This window comes from Myxine glutinosa, chromosome 5, assembly GCF_964187855.1.
Source record: "Myxine glutinosa chromosome 5, kmMyxGlut1.1, whole genome shotgun sequence".
Classification (NCBI taxonomy): domain Eukaryota; kingdom Metazoa; phylum Chordata; class Myxini; order Myxiniformes; family Myxinidae; genus Myxine; species Myxine glutinosa.
The window spans coordinates 147465188-147486477 of record NC_136265.1 but is presented as its reverse complement, the minus strand read 5'-3'; the positions used below and the strand labels follow the sequence as shown (position 1 = coordinate 147486477).

At 43.1% G+C, this 21290-nt stretch overlaps 1 protein-coding gene and 1 long non-coding RNA gene across 5 annotated transcripts in view; one reads left to right on the top strand and one right to left on the bottom strand.

The window, feature by feature from the left end:
• The window catches only part of LOC137426956 (uncharacterized), a 145790-nt gene that overhangs the window by 68001 nt on the left and 56499 nt on the right, over positions 1 to 21290 (top strand). For 3 of the 4 annotated variants that reach the window (XM_068116018.2, XM_078778825.1, XM_078778822.1), the window contains 7 exons: positions 2243 to 2509; positions 4990 to 5156; positions 5251 to 5395; positions 11021 to 11180; positions 11649 to 11815; positions 11927 to 12149; positions 12708 to 13933. In XM_068116018.2, coding sequence (XP_067972119.2) covers positions 2243 to 2509; positions 4990 to 5156; positions 5251 to 5395; positions 11021 to 11180; positions 11649 to 11815; positions 11927 to 12149; positions 12708 to 13933 — 2355 coding nt within the window. The remainder of the gene's footprint in view (positions 1 to 2242; positions 2510 to 4989; positions 5157 to 5250; positions 5396 to 11020; positions 11181 to 11648; positions 11816 to 11926; positions 12150 to 12707; positions 13934 to 21290) is intronic. The other variant, XM_078778823.1, reaches the window with a different exon arrangement.
• LOC137426959 (uncharacterized) lies at positions 9258 to 19557 on the bottom strand. The gene is made up of 4 exons (XR_010984427.2): positions 19509 to 19557; positions 18534 to 18590; positions 11925 to 12183; positions 9258 to 9923 (listed from the first exon to the last, which is right to left on the bottom strand). It is a non-coding gene; the product is annotated as an uncharacterized LOC137426959 (long non-coding RNA).

Here is a 21290-nt window from a genome sequence, read left to right as displayed (position 1 = left end):
AGCCTCGATTCAGTATACAAAAAAAAAACTCAGGGAGGTGGGAGAGACATTTAGCATCTACTTATGACTCAATAAACCTTGAACAATGCTTCGTCCGAGCATGCATGATACCATTCACTGAGTCAATACACCTTGTCGGACCCCGAACAATACCTTTGCCCTGGCAAGATGGGCTCGCCCGATATTTGCCGACGAGAACATTATCTTTTCCAATGTGAACAATGGAACAGAATTCGTGAGCTTGAGCTGAGTCGAGATACGTTTGTCTCACTACAGATTGTGGTCAGAGATGACACAATGGACGTGCAAGCAGAGATTGAATATTAACCAATTCATTTTCTCTGTGCTAGACAATTCGTCTCCAGTAAAGAATTGTAAGCTTTCAACATCTTTAAACTTACCATTTGTACATTTGTACTTACCAAGTGAACATTAATTTATTTATATATATATATATGTTTAAATGTAATACTTAGTTTTCAACAAGATTCTTCCATCCATAATCCACTACAGATTTTTAGTAAAGCTCATTCCTATTTATCCTGAAGTATTTGCTATAATTACAAAGTACACAAAGTATTCATTGTGAAATTACTCCATTTACAAAGGAACAATGTCATTACCATAGTTGCATGCAAAATTACACTGATAACTAATTCAGCGAGGAATGAATTTAGTAGGATGCCGGCGATAGGTCGCCTCCTCTTCAAGAAAGATATCTCACGATGAGCTGAGAGCCTCTTCCTCTTCGGGGACTTACACACATCGCATAACATGTCAGGCGTGCAACAAAAAACCAAGAAAGTGTGCGAGCATCGGCATTTCAAGAAGCAGTCTTTTTTTTTTGGTATACAAGATCGGGGCTCGTGAAAGAGCTAACATTAATGACAAAAAAACAAATGGACACATAAGACAAAATAAAGGGAGAGGGAGACAAGATTGGGAGAGAGGGGGAAACACACAAGTACAACATTTGAGAGCAGGGACATCGGGAGATCTGTGGGAGGGAGAAGGCTTGGGGGGGGGGAGGCACGGGAATGGGGAGTGGGGGGTGGGAGAGGTAAAAAAAACACATGGACACAGCTAGGAATTCCAGGAAAGAAGTCGGTATTTCAGAAAAGTGGGTCTGGGGTGAATTACCGGGGGTAGAAAAGATCAAGGTTTTGGATGGGGGAAGATAAGAGATGGTGGTGAACAGCAGTTTTAAAGAACTGGGGGAGGAGTGGGATTGAAGAGAGTGAGGGAGTTTGTTCCAGAGGCGGGAGAAAAGAGGAATGAAGGAGTGAAAGTGAGCAGAGAGTGTTGATTTTGGCTGTTTAACCATAAGAGGGTTGCAGGCAGATCTTGTGCGACCTGTAGGAATATTAGGGGGACAGAGCCCAGAGAGAGCTGGGGGAGCAAGGCCAGAGAGGAGTCGGTAGAAGACGGAAAGACCACCAACCTGCCTGCGGTAAGTAAGTGAAAGGCCCTCGGAGTTAGCTTCATCGCGGGAGATTCCAATGATTCTGAACGCTTTGGTTTCAACAGCGTGAAGCCGAGCTAGGTGTGAGGCAGGAGCACCGGCCCAGAGGGGGGAACAGTATTCCATTGAGCTGTGGATGAAAGCCTTGTATGTGGTGAGGACCTCAGGTGTGTCAAGGAAGGACTTCACGCGACGGAGGATGCCCAGTCGGTGACTGGCTTTGGAGGCGAGCTTGGAAATGTGGTTTCCCAGGAAAGATCATGGCAGATTGTTTGACCCAAGAGCTTGAGTGACAGAAACCCAAGAGTCTTGGACACTTCTTGATAAATACGGAGAATTATTTCAGCCTCCACAATAGCGCAAAACAACAATACTCTCAAAATGAAATCCATGGCCTGACTACTCAAGTGATATAGGCATACGTTACAAAATAATTAGTCGACGTCCACTACTACTACTACTACAACATTTAATGGCCCCAAATAATCCAACCTTCGTGTGGGGTCGGCAGAGAAGGTCTTTAAATGAAGTCTGTCACGAACCAGCTGGTCAAGCCTGATATTCGACTTAAGGTGTAGGAATTTGTAACTTGTTGAGGGTACGGAGGATACCTTGCTTACTTTTCCCGAGGCACCGTGGGATGTTGAAGGTCCACCAACTACTGCTAGCAGACGGGACATCCAGAAGCAACCAGAATAACAGATTAGACTTGTTTATTTTATAATGATGATACACAGATATCCATTTAGTAGATGATAATATGGTGCATGTTCGTGGCAGGATTCCTTGGGATTTCCGGACCTGGGATGGCCATACTGTGAATTACTGCAGGACCACCATGGGAACACACTGTTTTTGATGCTTCGAAACCTAGTTCAACCCCTGAAGACCTGCCCTACTCCTGCCGATCACCAAAAATCATCCACCGGAGACCTTCCCTCTGCACCCCAGGGCCTGCGCTGGAAAGCGCTAAAGGACTACCGCAGTCGGAGAAAGTCCTTCATTGAAGAACCATCGATTCTGGAGCACTTGAATACCACGATACAAGTACAAATTACACGTCACATATTTCAAGGTTTCACGACTTCAGTCCATAGCTTCCTCCATTATGACTCCTTTGTGTACACGAAGTGGCGTTCGTAAGAATTGTCACTCGTGGGTCACTGATTACTTCATTCATTTTCTTGCTTTTTGATGAATTAGATTACGGCATTTTTTGTTGATCAGTGTCCAAAACTGAAGATAGCTAGTCTTCAGTAGTGACCATTGTTACCTCCACCACCAAAGGTGAACGGAGGTTGTGTTTGCACCTCTGTCTGTCTGTTTGTCTGTGAGAACGATATCTCAAAAAGTTGAGAACTGATTCGGACGGAAATTTGGTAGTCTTCAGTAGAGACCTGAAACTGAAGATAGTCTTCAGTAGTGACCATTGTTTCCTCCACCACCAAAGGTGAATTTTTATTTTTTTACTTTTGTATACAGAATCGAGGCTCGTGAAAGAGCTAACATTTATCACAAAAAAAAATCAAACAGACAAACAAAATATATATAAAGAGGGAGCGGTAGACAAGATGGGGAGAGAAGGGGAAGCACACAAACACATTTGAGAGCCGGGACATCGGGAGATGTGTGAGAGGGAGAGGGCTTGGGGGGGGGCGTGGGAAAGGGAGGGGGGGGGGGTGGGAGAAGTATAAAACACAAGGACACCAAGGACTTCCAGGACAGAAGTTGGTAATTCAAAAAAGTGGATTTGGGGTGAAATTAGCAGGGGTAGAAAAGATCAAGGTTTTGGATGGGGGAAGATAAGAGATGGTGGTGAACAGCTGTTTTAAAGACTTGGAGGGCGGAGTGGGATTGAAGAGAGTGAGGGAGTTTGTTCCAGAGGCGGGAGAAAAGAGGAATGAAGGAGTGAAGGTGAGCAGAGAGTTTTGATTTTGGCCGTTTAACCATATGAGGGTTGCAGGCAGATCTTGTGCGACCTGTAGGAATATTTGGGGGACAGAGCCCAGAGAGAGCTGGGGGTGGCAAGGCCGGAGAGGAGTCGGTAGAAGACGGAAAGACCACCAACCTGCCTGCGGTGGGTAAGTGAAAGGCCCTTGGAGTTAGCTTCATCGCGGGAGATTCCAATCATTCTGAACGCTTTGGTTTCCACAGCGTGAAGCCGAGCTCGGTGTGAGGCAGGAGCACCGGCCCATAGGGGAGAACAGTATTCCATTGAGCTGCGGATGAAAGCCTTGTATGTGGTGAGGAGCTCAGGTTGCCAAGGAAGGACTTCGCACGACGGAGGATGCCCAGTCGGCGACTGCCTTTGGAGGCCAGCTTGGAAATGTGGTTTTCCCAGGAAAGATCATGGCAGAATGGAGGTTGTGTTTGCAGCTCTGTCTGTCTGTTTGTCTGTGAGAAGGATATCTCAAAACTTTGACTGATTCGGACGAAATTTGGTGACAGGTTTGGTGTGTTACAATGACAAATTGATTCGATTTTGATGAAGACCCGGATCTGGATACGAGAATTTTTAAAGTGTTTTTTCACCAGATATAGAGCCAAAAACGATATACAGCGCAAGATATTTCAAAAAGTTGTCGACGAGTTATAACAAACTTGGTGGATGAGTTGGGTAGGTTACAAGAAAAAGCAGATTCTATTTTGGTTCAGGTCCTGTTGCATATCCGGTTTATCAGTGGTATACAAAACGTAAACCGTTCAGCCTGGTGGAGGTATGCCCTCTACCGAGTGACATTCTAATGTTGTACATGCTTAAACAATCTTCTGAGAATCTTTCAGGTTTTTGGGTTAAACACCTTGAAATTCATGGTGGACCTGCAGCACAGGTTGAGGATGGAGTCCAATATCTGCATACCTGGTGATAAGTCTGGTACCTAACATACTGATGAGAGTTCTTGCTGCTGAAGAGATTATCGTCCAGAAGCCCAATTACCTTTCTTGTTGGTCTTCGTCCCATTTGTACCTGTGCCCACCCTTCAGGTAGTCAAAACCAGGTCTCTTTGAAATGCACTCAGCTCCAGACAAATTTCACCACCTCTCCACAGTGGAAGCAAAATTGGTCAAGCTCTCCAAAATAAACTTTGCATGTTGCTGTATGGGATTTTCTTTTTTAATGTGGAAAAACTGTTCGGTTGAGCCAACCTGCACTCCCAGCCAATCGGAAGCTTCAACTTGACCACAAGAGTGTGGTTTCCCAGTGTTCAGATCGAATTACCTGTTTAGTCATTGGATGGTAAGATCCAGACAAATGGCAAAACAGGCTAGACAAGAGTATGTCATATAATCATATTCAGCAAACAAAAGCAAATTTCAGAGAGCAAAATGTATATGTCTACAGGTACGTATATGACTAGAACGGCACTTGGTATGGTGCGCATACCTCCACCAGGCTGAATATGTTTTTTTAATACATAGTCAAGGCTCATGGAAGAGTTAGTACACTGAACGGATTACTTGGTATACAGCAAGATAAGTAATTACATGCCCACCGGCAGATGTTTTGCTATTTTCTCTGGTCGCAGGACAAAGTTACCTTTGTGGAGAACAGTAGACGCCCGTTACCTCCCGGGCTCTACGTGGGTTCAGTGCAGCTGAGGAGTTCATTGCATCAACTGCATGTAGTAACATCTACAACCGCACCCAACATGCTCCACCACGCACGTGTCCGTCTCAACCACAATGTTTCGCGGTGAGGCCGGCATTGCCTGTAGTATTTGTCATTCTAACACGAAAATGCCATCGATGGACATATGTTAGCGATCATGTGTGGTGGTGTCTGGCAGGGAGGAGTGGCAGTGGTTGCAGGGATTAAGCTGCGGGAGTTGCTGTTGTTGGGCTCAGCAGCAAGAACGTGGGATGGACTTCCGGTCACAGCTGGGGGTGGCAATTTGCGAGTTACTACACAGCCTGCAGGTGCCATCATCCCAGGTGACTTACGAGGGTGGTAGTTGATATGATGGTCGGTGGTCGAGTGTAAAATTAACCACCAGTATACCGTTGGTAATATTGTCAGAAGGAAGAATATAATTGTAAACTTTGTAATGCACTACGTATATCTCACCATTGTACTTCCAGGAAGTTGCTATTCAGGAAGTTTCCGGTTGCAGTACATGTCCTTATAACAAGTTACTGTGACAGATTGTATGCGCATTTGCTATTTCAAGGTTGTATATGGGTATTTAGTAAGTACTACTACAGAAAAAAAAGAATGGAATTAAAATCCTGACAGTAGGCTTTTGGGAAAGTATTCCCAGGCAGAATTAACATCGGATGCTGTGGAGCTGGCAGCCCAATCCTTTTGTGAGAGCCATATGGGATTGCAATCCCTGCCAGTTGGCCTGGGCTAAGAGCCATATTTTGTGGCATCGAGGTTGCTCCATCACAATAACCAGAGAGATTTGGGCTTGGACAAGAACAAGGCCTGAGGGGCCAAGAGTGGCAGAGGAAGAACAGAAGAGGATGAACCCTGAACATCTTACCCTTTGTCTAACGTTTTAAATACAAATAATAATAATAATAATTAGTATTATTATAATTTCCTTCTAAAACACCCCAAATCCGCCTCTTTAAATCCCCAACTTCTTTCCTGAAATTCCTAGTAGTGTTCATTTGCTTTATACCGTGTCTACCGACGATCTAACGACAGATCTACCGACGTGGCTACTTGTTCTCCACTGTTGTTGTGCTTCCCTCTCTCTCCCCCTCCCCCCCCCCCCCCCCCCCCCCACAAACAGAAGAGGCTGGATGGAAAGTTAGTCATTTACAAGGTGCAGGAGTGAGGACGTACCAGTTGTGGAGATCCGTGTTGGGACATTTACACGTTAGGTGAGAACCACAGATCACAAAAGGCCTTTGCTGCAATGACGTGGCTCTTTGTTGCTGGACAGCCAGGTAAAGGGCATGATGGCAGTTAAATTCACTATATATGAGGAACAGAGAAAATGGATACACGAGTTGAACCATTCCACAAAAAAAAAAAATTTGTATACCATGTCGAGGCTCGTGTAAGAGCTAATAGATAGAACATATAATAAAGGGAGCGGGAGACAAGAGGGGGAGAGAGAGCGAAGTACAAGAACAGTAGAGAATAGAGACATCAGGAGATCTGTGGAAGAGAGAGGGCTAGGACAGGGTGCACAGGATAAACAAGATGGACACGACCAGGAATTTCAGGAAAGAAAACGGAAATTGAAGGAGGCAGATTTGGGGTGGATTAATGGGGATAGAAAAGATCAAGGTTTTGGATGGGAGAAGATAAGACATGGTGGTGAACAGCTGTTTTAAAGACCTGGAGGGAGGAGTGGTTTGAAGAGAGTGAGGGATAAAAGAGGAATGAAGGAGTGAAGGTGAGCAGAGAGTCTTGATTTTGGCAGTTTAACCAGAAGAGGGTTGCTGGCAGATCTTGTGCGACCTATAGGAATATTTGGGGGACAGAGCCCAGAGAGAACTGGGGGAGCTATGCCAGAGAGGAGTCGGTAGAAGACGGAAAGACCACCTTCCTGCCTGCGGTGAGTGAGTGAAAGGCCCTCAGAATCAGCTTCATCACGGGAGATTCCAATGATTCTAAAAGCTTTGGTTTCAACAGCGTGAAGCCGAGCTAGGTGTGAGGCAGGAGCACCGGCCCAGAGGGGAGAGCAGTACTCCATTGAGCTGCGGATGAAAGCCTTGTATGTGGTGAGCAGCTCAGGTGTGCCAAGGAAGGACTTCGCACGATGGAGGATGCACAGTCGGCGACTGGCTTTGGAGGCCTGCTTGGAAATGTGGTTTCCCAGGAAAGATCATGGCAGATAATGTGTATAGATAATATATAATATATAGATAATAGTAATCATGGCAGATCAAATGGAGGTATATACAGAGTCAGACATACATAGAGAATAAATAGATGCACTGTATGTATTTATGGACAGGCTGGCAGGATGGCCTAGATGTATACGCACACAACTATACACCATCTAGCCTGGGTTTGAATCTCCGCTCAACTATAAACTGTCATTCCGGTGTTTCGCAGGCAGGATTAGTCATCAATGTGTGTGTCGTCCCTCAGGTGGACGTTAAACCTGGCGTCCCATCTGCAGACATTAGTTGGTGGATGTTAAAGATCCCAAGGTATCCTTCGTGAAGGGTAAACGAGCCGTCGCCGGCACCAATGCTTTGTAACAGCGCGCTACATCCGATCGGAATTTATGGACAAGCTCCACTATGAGGCTCAGATGATGAATGTTCAAAAAGATTTAAAACACATGATAGTAACATCATGGAGGTAATGCTCCTAAAATACAATCTTGTCTTAAATTCCTTGACCCCTACAGTATGGGTCCTTAATGACCTAGGAATGTGGGTGGGAAGAATGCCAATTCAGAGGATGTTGTTTGTAAATAATTATACATTCCTTTCGTATTGGTACTGCGTTTACTCCCTTCCTGTCTTCAATCCTTTGCGAAATCTAATTGTACCTAACGTATGTGCTCGAAAATGAAGAAAACACAGAACTAGAAAGCATCTGAAAATGCAAAGCCCGTCCGCGTCCATTTGTATTCAGACGTCTTCTTCTTCTGTATGCGCAAAATAATGAAAAATGTTTTGATGAAAATCTATATATAAATTGATGATTTTATGCAGCCTTGACCTTTGAGCTTTAGATCGAAAAAAATAATAATCAGCTTCTAGCCTTTGATTAGTGAACCAATTCAGTGACACAACATGCAAATTCTTTAGGTTTCTGCTCAATCGGGTGAAAATTGGTGAATTTACGCAACCTTGACCTTTTGACTTAAAAAAAAACAATCAGCTTCTCACTTTTGATTGGTGAACCAATTCATTGACACAATTAGCAAATTCTTGAAATTTCAGCTCAATCGGATGAAATTTACAATTTTATGTGATGCTGACCTTTGACCTTTTGACCAAATTATTAATTTGCCTTCTCCATATTCTCATAATAAAGCTTCGCTGAGAATTTGATGACAAAACTCAAATAGTAAATTGAAATTTCAGGTAAATTGGATGAAAATTGATTTTACGTGATGCTGACCTTTGACCTTTTGACCAAATTATTAATTTGCCTTCTCCATATTCTCATAATAAAGCGTTGTGGGGAATTTGATGACAAAACTCAAATAGTAAATTGAAATTGCAGGTAAATTGGAAGAAAATTGATTTTATGTGATGCTGACCTTTGTGACCCATTTTATGTGATGCTGACCTTTGACCTTTTGACCAAATTATTAATTTGCCTTCTCCATATTGTCATAATAAAGCTTTACTGAGAATTTGATGACAAAACTCAAATAGTAAATTGACATTTCAGGTAAATTGGATAAAATTGATTTTATGTGATGCTGACCTTTGACCTTTTGACCAAATTATTAATTTGCCTTCTCCATATTCTCATAATAAAGCGTTGTGGGGAATTTGATGACAAAACTCAAATAGTAAATTGAAATTGCAGGGCGAGATATTGCCGGAACCCTGAATAAATTGTCTTCGTGCCTAGTGTGGCCTGGACAGGATATCCTTAAAGGTATTCCTAACTTATTCAATCATACAGGCCTCTTTATACTTGCACACAGAACAAGTATTGAGTGATTCTGTCCCCAAAAGGTGGGCATATAATGGCCAACACATTGCATAGAGTGGATCTCTTGGGGGTTGTGTGACAGTTTTGTCTTGCACAACACAGCCTGTGTACATTGGCAGACATTACCAAGACTTTTCCACCCCCTGATTTCTCACGAGGCTGAGCTCCAGCCCCTGTATATTTTCCAATCGGTCAAGGCACAACACAACACATGGTACATAACATGTTTCTAGCAAATTGCATACAAGTTTCACATGCCACACCCATCTTAAAGGGAGAAAATTCTGGACTTTCAGAAGTTAGGTAGATGGCGGACAGGTAGAACAATGCACGAAATCAACAGGATGCTGATAGAGGTACTTTATGCTAACTGCACGTGGGAAGCAAGAAGCTGATTTTTCGGGCATTAGCCCTTCATCGGAGATAGGTGAAGGGTTAACGCCCGAAACATCAGCTCTTCATCAATGATGGTTTGACATTACAGTTAAACCTTTCATAGCAAAGGTCACATTTCACATCGAGATAATTTTGACATTTCACATTAAAAGATGCATCATTTGTAAAGGTTAGGTAACTGCACTCAGATTTGTAAATTTGGTACAATTCAAATTCCTGTTTGGTAACTGCACTATGAGATCGCTGTTGTAGTTGTCCTCATCATCATGTCACATGCCCTATGCAGAGCATTGGTGCTGCCAAAGCAGTTACGAGGCTACAATCCTGGTCGGGTCGCCACTCCGACTCAGGAAGTCAGAGTTCATGGTAACTTGTTCATGGTGCCGCCGATATCTCGCCTACTCTTCGCAAATGACACCGTAGAATCTTCAACGTCCATCAACTAATGCTGGCAGATGGGATGCCCAGTTTAACCGCCATCTGAGGGACGGCACACACATTGATGAATCCTGGTGGATGACAGATTCTAATTTTTAGTTATCATATCAATTCTAATGGATAGAAGAAAGGTCTAAAAATTTTAAACATCAAATGTGGTGCTTGTGTTTCATTTCTTTTTCACAGGGCAAGTGTACACGTCTAGTGATGTATGTAGTAAGGTGCGATGTAGCTTACCAATCATTACTTTTAGCTACGACTGCCGGATAGCTCTGCGAGCGAAAACAAGATGGAGTGTGTAAGCCCGTCCTTCCGGTACATGGCCTATACCCTTGCCAAGACTTTCAGACTACCTATAAGTGGTGCACCATGGCAACAGTGCTCTTGAGGGCACTGGCTAAATGTCTGGAGGATGCCGGAGTAGGTTGGTACCCTGGAGGTGTAGTGTGCATGGCCACAGTGCTCTTGAGGGCACAGGCTAAATGTCTGGAGGACGTCGGAGTAGGTTGGTACCCTGGAGGTGTAGTGTGCATGGCAACAGTGCTCTTGAGGGCACAGGCTAAATGTCTGGAGGACGCCGGAGTAGGTTGGTACCCTGGAGGTGTAGTGTGCATGTCAACAGTACTCTTGAGGGCACAGGCTAAATGTCTGGAGGATGCCGGAGTAGGTTGGTACCCTGGAGGTGTAGTGTGCATGGCAACAGTGCTCTTGAAGGCACTGGCTAAATGTCTGGAGGACGTCGGAGTAGGTTGGTACCCTGGAGGTGTGGTGTGCATGGCAACAGTGCTCTTGAGGGCACTGGCTAAATGTCTGGAGGATGCCGGAGTAGGTTGGTACCCTGGAGGTGTAGTGTGCATGGCAACAGTGCTCTTGAATGCACTGGCTAAATGTCTGGAAATCCACCTCGGAGAAGGAAACGCATCCCCCTGCTGCCTTGCAGGGTTTGTCTCTTTAGACAAAGGCTAGGTCCACAGATGATTCTGTGGTGGCATCAGGAAGGGCATCCGGCCACAAAAAACAGGCCTCAAAAATGCCTTTTGGCGAAGCGGTCATTAGGTGAATCATGACTAACACATGCAAGTATGGAAACGGTCGTAAAACGATGATGATGATGAAATGTGGTTTATTTGGCGCTGCAGATACAAGGCTATCATCTTTACACTTCAGAGGTTTTTGAACTGGGAGAAGATGTTAGCTTCCTCCTTCTGCTGCCACCCTCTGAGTTACTTTGCCGACTTCCCAGCTCTGGTGGATATGGCTCAACCTACCTCACCCTACCGCTGCTCTTGTTTGAGATCCGTATGTGACTTATGCTTAATCTGTTCCTTCACAATAAACTATCAACAGTGATATATGAGGGTCCTTCAAACTCGGTCTGGACTTTTGTTGTTCACTAAGCTTTACGTACAGTGATAGTTGTTGAATAAAATGATTACCCCTGAATGTAAACAAACTTCATATTAACAATCTGTTATATCAAATGGACTACATGTATGAATATATTGTAGCATGTTCTATGGCAGTGCATGGTGCTTGAACCTGTGAAAGCATCAAATCAATGGTATCCCCTATGACAGCCTGAGAGGATGTTAAGTGTCTCTGTTGCATACATTTCTTTCCTTATCCCAACAAAATTCCAGGTCTAATTTGAATCACCCTCCCATTTTTGAGGCGAACATGTTACGCTTTGAAGAAATTCAGATCGATGTGAATTTATTGATTTTAAGTCTAACGGATGAACTGCCGTTTCTACCTGTTCATGGTTAGTTCACTTCAGGACCTATGCCAATGCCACCATGGCTCTTTACGCTACGCTATTCCTGCGGCTTGAAATCGAGGCAATGGCTTCGAAGCAAGCGATACGAGAAGTGCTAGGAACGCAGGATTCTTCAGAAGCCACTTTTCACCTAAACAACGTATACTGCCTGACGCAGGTAAACAATTGCTTCAACCAACGCACAACCATCAATTTCAGCAACCTTGGTCTCCACCTGTATATATAGTCTAAACCTTATAACCTGCACTGCAAAATGTTTTACTTACAGAGGGTTGAGGAAGCATGGCAAAAGAGAAGATGGTTGGCTGATGTTCTACGACAAGCCAGGCAAACGCAACCGTCTCGCGGCGTGCCTTTGGCCAGAATCCTCGGGATGTCTGGAGGTTTACAGACATCGAAACAACCTCAACTGCCATATTCTCACTGTTGCCTGCCGTCTACGCACCGTGCCTTGTCGTCTCCTTCGTGGACCACTGAGGCTCCAACACCAAGTACTGCTCCAACACCACAGGCCACATCATGTATCTGTGGCACACCACATCATGAGCTTACAAGACACCGATGACACTTGTAACAAATTGGGGATCTCTAACCCCAATGACTTTACTGAATCTGCGGTGTGGTTATTTTTTTTTTACAATAAATTAGGATAATTCAATTAGTTTCTCAGAAATCACAGAATAAAATAAGATTTACGGTGATGGGACCAGGAACCACAGCTTAAGAGTAAAGAAGAGCAGAGTTAAGATGATGTTGAGGCAGGGGTGTTTCACTCAGAGTAGTTAATGCATGGAATTATCTCCATTGAAAAGTGGTGGCAGTAGAGACAGTGGATGAATTCAAACCAAAATTGGACAGGTACCTAGAAACAATGTTGGCAGGATTGTGCAGGATTGATTGGCCTAATGGCGTCTTCCTGAATTGAAGTTCCTTATGGGATTTGGTACCGTTAAAATGAGGGAGTTGTGGATATGGGTGAGTTAACTGAGGGAACATTTTTCAGAACAAATGTAAACGTTTATTTTTCTTGTATTTCCTTTTTTGTATAGAGACTTCATTGCTGTCAGTTGGAAATGAAATTACTCTGGACCACGTCGTCACAAGGAAAGCTTCAATCGGATCTCCATGCTCCCCTTCTACTCAGCCCTTGTCAAATTGGTCACACCAAAGGGACAGAAGACATCGTTTCTTCAGGAAATCGTCGGCTGATATTCCAGGTCACATGCAGAGGGAACAGAATTTTGGTTCAGGTGTGAAGACCTGCTACTCTTGTCAAGAATTTCTCCGCAGCACGTACTCATCGGGTTCCTCGGAAATGTCAGGCGAGGAAACTTCAGGTTATCTAGGGAGTCCGAGCACCGAAAGGCACGCGGTCGAAGAGGAAACGTGGTTGAGACCCTGCCGAAGGTCTGACACGAGCCAAAGTTTGGAAGATGTTCATGCGACGAAGACATCTTCACGCATGATGGTGGTTCGGCGGCTGCTCGGGAGACCTCAACAATCGCGTGAGAGCCAGGATGGAAAAATAATTGGAGTACAAGAAATAATTGCCACAGATGTGACCAAATCATCTACAAAAAGGTATCCTCCAACGAGTAACCTTACAGCTACATCAACGCTTTGCTCTTCTTCCGGAGAGAAAACCAATCCCATCTCAAAACATCGACCAGTGTATGAAAGCCCGAATTTGGGGATCCCAAAGAAAGATTTCACGACTTCCAAATGTAAAATGCTCGATCAGTTTTCATCGACAAACAACCTTACCAAACTGGACACAAGCTGCTCATCTTTTCAACAATCAGATGGAGAATCTTTGAAGCCACATGTACGTTTGGGCATTGGCCGTGCAACAACGAAATTGCAAGATCGTTCGACAAAAGAAGACCCCATAGGAAAGAGCGACAATAAGAAGGCCCCGTTGTTCGATCATGTATCCACAGACCAAATGAGACTTTCGAGGCAACGGCCTCAAAGGGAAGTTTCTCCCAATCCGCAAGAATTCCACGACAAACCTCAACGTCAAGCTCGAGCACTCCAATTGATCAGCTGCAAAGCAAATGGACATCTTTCAACGGCTACAATGTCTGACTTGCTGAATAACAATAGGATGCCGGGCTCTTCTAATCGGCAATCGGTGCAGTCCGTGCTGAACAAGACCGCCGCCTGCGATGGCAAACAGAGAGACCATGGGGCTTCAGTGAATTACACGAGCAACTTCGTCACCATGATACAGGTGCAACCACCGGTCGATCCGAGTGGACAGATGCTTGCGAAGGTAATTATTGAGTGAGCAGATTACGCCTTTCAAATAAGACACCAAAAACGAGAAACAAACGAAAAACGAAAACAGAAAAACGAGAAGCACTTTCTAGTAATTAAATAATTATTTAATTTTTTATTATCATTATTATTATTATTATTATTATTATTATTTATTATTATTATTACTACTACCTCCGTCACCAAAGGTGGATGGAGGTTATGTTTCACTCCTGTCTGTCTGTTTGTCCGTTTCTCTGTCTGTCCGTTTGTGAACCAAATATCTCAAAAAATTGTGGACGGATTCGGACGAAACTTGGTGGGCCGGTTGGGTGTCTAACAAGGACGATTCGATTCGATTTTGATGAAGATCTGAATATAGATTCTGATATGAAAATTATTTAATTTTTAAAGTGATTCTTCACCATTGGGAGATAGGACCAAAAACGATACATTGCAGGATATCTCAAAAAATTGTTGACGGATTCGGACGAAACTTGGTGGACCGGTTGGGTGTGTGACAAGGACGATTCGATTCAATTTTGATGAAGATCTGAATATGGATTCGGATATGAAAATGATTTAATTTTTTAAGTGATTCTTCACCATTGGGAGATAGGGCCAAAAACCAACATATAGCAGGAGATGTCAAAAAGTTGTGGATGGATTTGGACGAAACTTGGTGCACATGTTGTGTGTGTGACAAGGACGAATCGATTCATTGTATGTGAAGATCCGGATCCGGATCCGGCTAGTATAATTTTTTTAATGTGATTCTTCACCATTGGGAGATAGGGCCAAAACGATACAAAGCAGGACATCTCAAAAAGTTGTGGACGGATGATTTTGATTAAATGTGATTCTGTATTGTGATTTTCTGGTCTACTCTGGGATACAAATGGTAAACTGTTCACCTAGCGGAGGTATGCTGTCTACTGAGTGCCGTTTTAGTTATTAAAGAGGTTTATTGCACAGCTATAAATTTCTAGATCACTATGCTTTCATGTCTGTTTGATCATATTTAACAGAAGGAAAAGGAGGAGGCTATTTGGCCCATCGTGCCTTTTGCTATATCCACATCCGGTTTATTTGATTTGTCTTTCCTTCTTTGCATGAATTTCGTTCCTATCATTAGCCTAATCCGCCTTAACATCCACATTGCTTTAGAAATTACATAGTCTTACATACACCATGCATGTCTAAGCAGGGGACTTAAGGCAGGGCAGCAGCACACAACGGCTTACTCTATGGAGAGATATCGTGGGCATGCCATCCTTTGATTGGGAGCCATAAAGCCAGCTGTCCTGTTATCAGACAGGACAGCCAGCTTTATATACACATTCAAAGGAAGGTGTGCTCTGAGATGCAGTGCCCACTTGCTGGCACCGCACTAGGATGGTAGTTTTAGTGGCATTTGACATAATGGGGGAGCAAATCCAGGATGAGACAGCTCGACGGTGAGCACACTGCTAAGTTATGCTGCAATACATGTGTACAGCATCCATCTTTGCATGGAGGCCTCCCATCCGAGCCCTAACCAGGCTCCACTTTGCTCCTGATATATGATGGTATCAGGTGCGTTGCAGCTAATTAGTCGTAGACTATACTTAAGGGTTGTAGGACTTTGAGATAATCTGATGTACATTGGATAAATGTTGATAACCAAAGGGTCTTTTGCGTATTGGCTAAAGTTTCACTGTGAAATTACCAGGAAAAACAGGCTTGATGGAAATAAGAGGAAAGAAAGCTAGAATTTTTTTTTTTAACTAGGGCAGTAGATGATCTGTAAAACAGTTTACGATTAAAGGGAAATTAAGGATAGTAGATTTGTTTGACAGAGAATTGCAAAAAGTACCTATAGGCAGATGAAACAGATGAAAGGTACAAGTGAGCAAGTAGGATCTGATTGGTTATCTTCATTATTGATATTATGCATTAACACTGTCTTGAAGAATATATTTTTCTGCAATAACATAATAAACTAGGGGGGTCACCCGTGGGAATCCCACGGGCATGGATGTGTGTGACATTTGGACATATTGAGTTAGATGCTGCACCTGCACATTCAGTTATATAAAATGGTTACTGGCAATTGATCACATCCACAAATGATGTAATCCACACAATTTACAGACTTGGCATTTAATATGGAATATTTTTTTTGTGGGGGTGAACTTACTTTTCAAGATGACTTAGAACCAGAAGTTCATTGGAATTATGTTGAAATTATTCTAGATTTTGTTAATGTGACCTTTAAAAGAAACAAAAACCACATTTGACATTTCGAAGCAATAAATTGATCCTTGAAAGTGATGTAAACTGATATCGAACTCAATTCACGGACAGTACTGTGTTAAACTTCTGTACGTTTTCCAGAAGTATCTCTTTATTTTGCACATTAGCCAAAATTTTTTTTAACAAAAACAAAAGCTAAATTATGACTGGGATTACGGCCAGTAAAATTACAGTTCAATACTTCGTGTAACCCCCACGAGCATTCAGGAGAGCACGTACACGTCGAGGCATGCTGTTCACGAGATTTGCCAAGGTTTGGACAGGAATCGCTTGCCATGCAGTGACAATAGTCTGCTGCAATTCATGCACAGAGGTCGGCTGCTGGTCCAAGTTGTCGATTTGACGCGTTAATTCTGCCCACAAGTTCTCTTTCGGATTCATATCCGGGGACATGGCAGGCCACTCCATATGCTCTACACCACGGTCAGCAAGAAAGTGTTGGATCATGCGAGCACGATGAGGCCGTGCATTGTCATCTTGGAAGACAAAGTATCCTCAAAAGGCTGCACGAACAAATGGAAGCAATGTTTCTTCCAGAATGACCCTGTACTTGAACTGGTTCAGGTTTCCATTCAGAACAACCAGGTCAGTTTTGCGCCCTGCATGAAAAGCAGTCCAAACGGTCACCCCACCACCTCCAGCTAGGACTCTTGGCACTATACAATCTTCGATGTGGGCTTCATGCACTTGTCTGTGCACTCGGATGCGGCCATCTTGACGATAGACCAGAAATCTAGACTCGTCACTGAAGGTCACGTGATTCCAGTGTCCTGGCTGCCATTGACGGTGCTCTCTGGCCCTCTGCAATCGGCGCTGGCGGTGTTGTCTGGTCAGGCATGCCTTTCTCAGGGGACGCCTGGCACGATAGCCTTCTTGAACCAGTCGTTGGTTGACTAGCCTTCTGGATACAGGCACATTTGTCAGTTGCTGCCACTCAGCCCGAAGCCGATTAGCTGACTTTGTACGGCCATTGCAGAATAACCGGTGCAGCTGGCGATCATCTCTCCTTGTGGTTCTGCGGGGACGTCCTGGCCTCGATATTGGAGGAGGGATACCCCGCTGAGCATTTCGTTTCAGGATATTTGACACCTGACCTTGAGTGATGCCATACTGCCGAGCAATAGCACGCTGTTTCATGCCAGAATTTCGTAAAGCCACCACTCCATGACAAACAGCATTGTCAAGTTGACGGACCATCTCCAGAGGAAGCGGCAATAACTTTTGTAGACGTGCAGCAGTTGTTTTCCACTAATACAGAACGCAACAACCCTTATATACCCGATTGTGAAGCCAATCGTCAAATGTACCTGTCGTTACATTTTGTCACGCCACCTGTGATATAATGCTGTTATTGACTTCTTGCTGCGAAAGACAATCAGTGACATGGTTCTTTCAACAAAGACATCACCGAAGGGTAAAAGAAACTCACCAGATTGATATACTGAGTTCAGAAAGTAAACCGAAGTCAAGAAAAAAAAAATATTCCATATTAAATGCCAAGTCTGTATGTACTTTACATAACGTTAATAGGAATACATGCCCGTGTAGATGGGAAATACAGTTTGTTTGAAATAAATCACAAATATCAGAAGAAAGTTTTTAAAATTTAGAACTATTCTCACTAAGAGTTAAACATCACCGTAATATTATGCGGTTGCTTCAACGTTTTCGGTGAATTATATGTCATTCCCATCTACACGGGCATGTATTCCTATTAACGTTATGTAAAGTACATAAATTGTGTGGATTACATCATTTGTGGATGTGATCAATTGCCAGTAACCATTTTATATAACTGAATGTGCAGGCGCAGCATCTAACTCAATATGTCGAAATGTCACACACATCAATGCCCGTGGAATTCCCACCAGTGGGAATCCCACGGGCATGGATGTGTGTGACGAATTTTAAATATATGTCGACTGTTATTTTAGGCGGTGTATTTTCGTTTATCATCATGGCGCGATTTAAAAAAATATATCTCTGCATTTTCCTCTCCAATACCTCCTCACACTTTACACACACACCGGCCCATGTTTACATATACACACACACACACACACACACACATATACACCCACACACATATACACATACACACACACGTACATCGACACACACGCACACACACACACACACACACACACACACACACACACACACACACACACACACACGTACAGACACATATACACATATGCACATATGCAAATATGTATACACATATGTATCCACATATACACATATATGCACATTATACATAAAGCGATCATCAAGGGTAAACCTCCCCGGGTTACACTTCGCGATCGCCCGCAACTTACCATTGGCCCACAATCCAACGATGGCATATTCTGTTCAGACCACCATATGACCTTGACCTTGAACATTTGGGGATAGAGTGCACATTAAGAAAATGTGTTCTCATTTAAAATCTATCCATACAACTCAACATCCTGAAAACCGAAGGAAAACTATTCAAGCTGATGAAAAAGGTGTTTTTTGTTTGTTAATTCGGTCGCTATCCCAAAAACGTAGGTCAAGGACAATCGTCAAATATCATGTGCAGTTCAGTACTGGTCCACTATTTTGATGGAAGAACATCTTGGATCATCTTGGCCAAGCGATCTTTGAGATTCTGCATTGGCAAAATTGAGTGATAACAAGAAAATGTATTATTTTTTGAGACCGCCATTTGACCTTGACCTTTAACCCGGAGTGGTATGATGTAAATCAAGTGTAAATGTGTCTTGCTCTCGGCTATCTGTAAAGGGCAATGTCGTTCCACCTAACCAAATGACAAACCGCAGTCGAGTCCAGTGACAAACCGCGGTCACTATAATGAAACATGTGTAAATGTCTATAATTAGGTCATGACGTAAAAATTGTGTGAACCCCATGTACCTTCTATTCACATTAATGATACAAAATTTCATTCCAAAAATTCCAGCTGGCTCCAAGATTTCGGAAATTTTGGAAATTTGGAGTGTAGGGAAAAAGGTTGTTTCCCCTTCGAAATGGTGGCTTAGTATTCTTCGGGGCTGAAGAAACTCTGGTACCATGAAAAATTGGGGGGGGGGGGGAATTGTAGAAACTAACCCTACTACAGCAATAAGCCTTCAACTTTAAAAAAAAAAATTTAAAGGATGTAAGCAGATAGGACAACCCAGCTGTATATAATAACACACACACACACACACACACACACACACACACACACACACACACACACACACACACACACACACACACAAGTGTGGCAATGTTGTGAATGTGACAGCAACCTCTCCATTGCTCACGTTCCAGCAAAGCTCCGTGCACATCTTGGCAAGAAAGGTTGGAGCGAGGATCATGGCAAGAAAAGCCAGGAGCATACATGGGGACACCTTTTACAGTGGAACTGAAGATCAACACGCATGGAACACACGTGTTTAGAGCAATGATCCATCATACAATATATATATATACATGTGCACATACACTGTATAACAATATGACTATCGCTGATCATACCAAGGTCTAAGTTTACATGTGTGTAAAAGCTTTAATAACACATGTACGTAACATCCTTTTTATGTTAAATCTCATTAAAAAGAACCAGAGCCTGAATGCTAATTTTCTTTCGGCCTAAATCTGTTACAATGATTTTAATTTTCTGCCAGATTGAAAAGTTGGTGACGGTTTCTAAAAATCATGTCCAACATTTTGAATACTGAGTTGAACGATGCTGTCACGTGACATTTGTGTAATAGCCTATGTATAAATGTTTTGCCTGTTTGTTGTAAACCTGCTTTAACAGCAGTTTTAATTTTAAATTTTTAACCAAACTGTCCCGATTGTTCATAAAGCAAAAAACTAAAGGGCACAGATGAATAATAAAAAACTGTTATTTTTCATTCCACATTGCCATCCATGACACTGGGTGCAGGATAATTAAGAACACGAACCTTAACTCGTCCATGATGGACCAGAATTGACCTCGTCATGCATCCGCCGACTCGTGTCCACCTGTAATTTGTGTTGAAAGCTCCGGAGAGCAGACAAGGGGCCAGATCAAGGTCCACACTTGCATAATGCGTTGTGAAATGATGCTTCCTTCTTTACATAGTGTCGAGGCTCATGGAGCAGCTAAAGAGCCTTTCGCGAAAACAAAAGCAAAGCATTAAAATTAAAGGCCTCTTCAGAAACAGTCAGGAAAATGCAAATACTTTCCTGTTAATGTTCTTTATTACCTGGATAGCATTAGAAAATAACAATTACACACACACACACACACACGTAGGGCACTTACCACCCCCGCCCCCCTCCCCAGGAATGATCATTTGACCAGACTCGGACAGTTATAGGAAAATTTATTGTTAAAGACAGGACATTTACATGTACATGGAAGGAAAGCTGCGGGGGGTGTAGGCCAGTAACCCTCCGTCCATCACAGCTCTTCCTTAATCTACAAACGACCGGCCATAGTGTATATAGTATGCTCAAAGATTATATGAACGGAACCAGATAAGGCACCTGCCTTTCAGCTAGCTAAGAATAAAACTATGTCTCACCCACACATTTTTAGACAGGGTAAGGTGAGAATGCAATAACAAGATAAGAACAAGAGAAAATGAAATTACAGGAGATGTTTGCTAAGGGTAGGCAAACGACAATTATAACAGGTGCTCTTTGTTTTCTCACTCTCCCTGGAAGTGCCAACAGTTTGCATAGTAATGGACCAGTGCTGCCTGGTTTCATAACTTTTCTCAGGATATATGAAATCCTCGACACTATCCCATTTGTTAACGAAACACATAGTCAAAAGTTTTGTTATCACTAAAACTAGAGATTTCATAAAAGTATTACCCATTATCTGTGATTTATCTTTTACTTCATAGAGTGAGTGAAGTTCCTTCCGTGTACAAGGAAAACACTCTAGCGGTAGGGGTGGGTCAGATCCCTCTCGATAAAGTCAGGGCGATGGATCCCAGACGATAGACAAGTACCTTATGTCTCCCTTCCCAAAGTTATCTTTAAAGTTTTTATTCCAGCAGAAAGGAAGGAATATATATATATATATATATAATTTTTTCCACCCC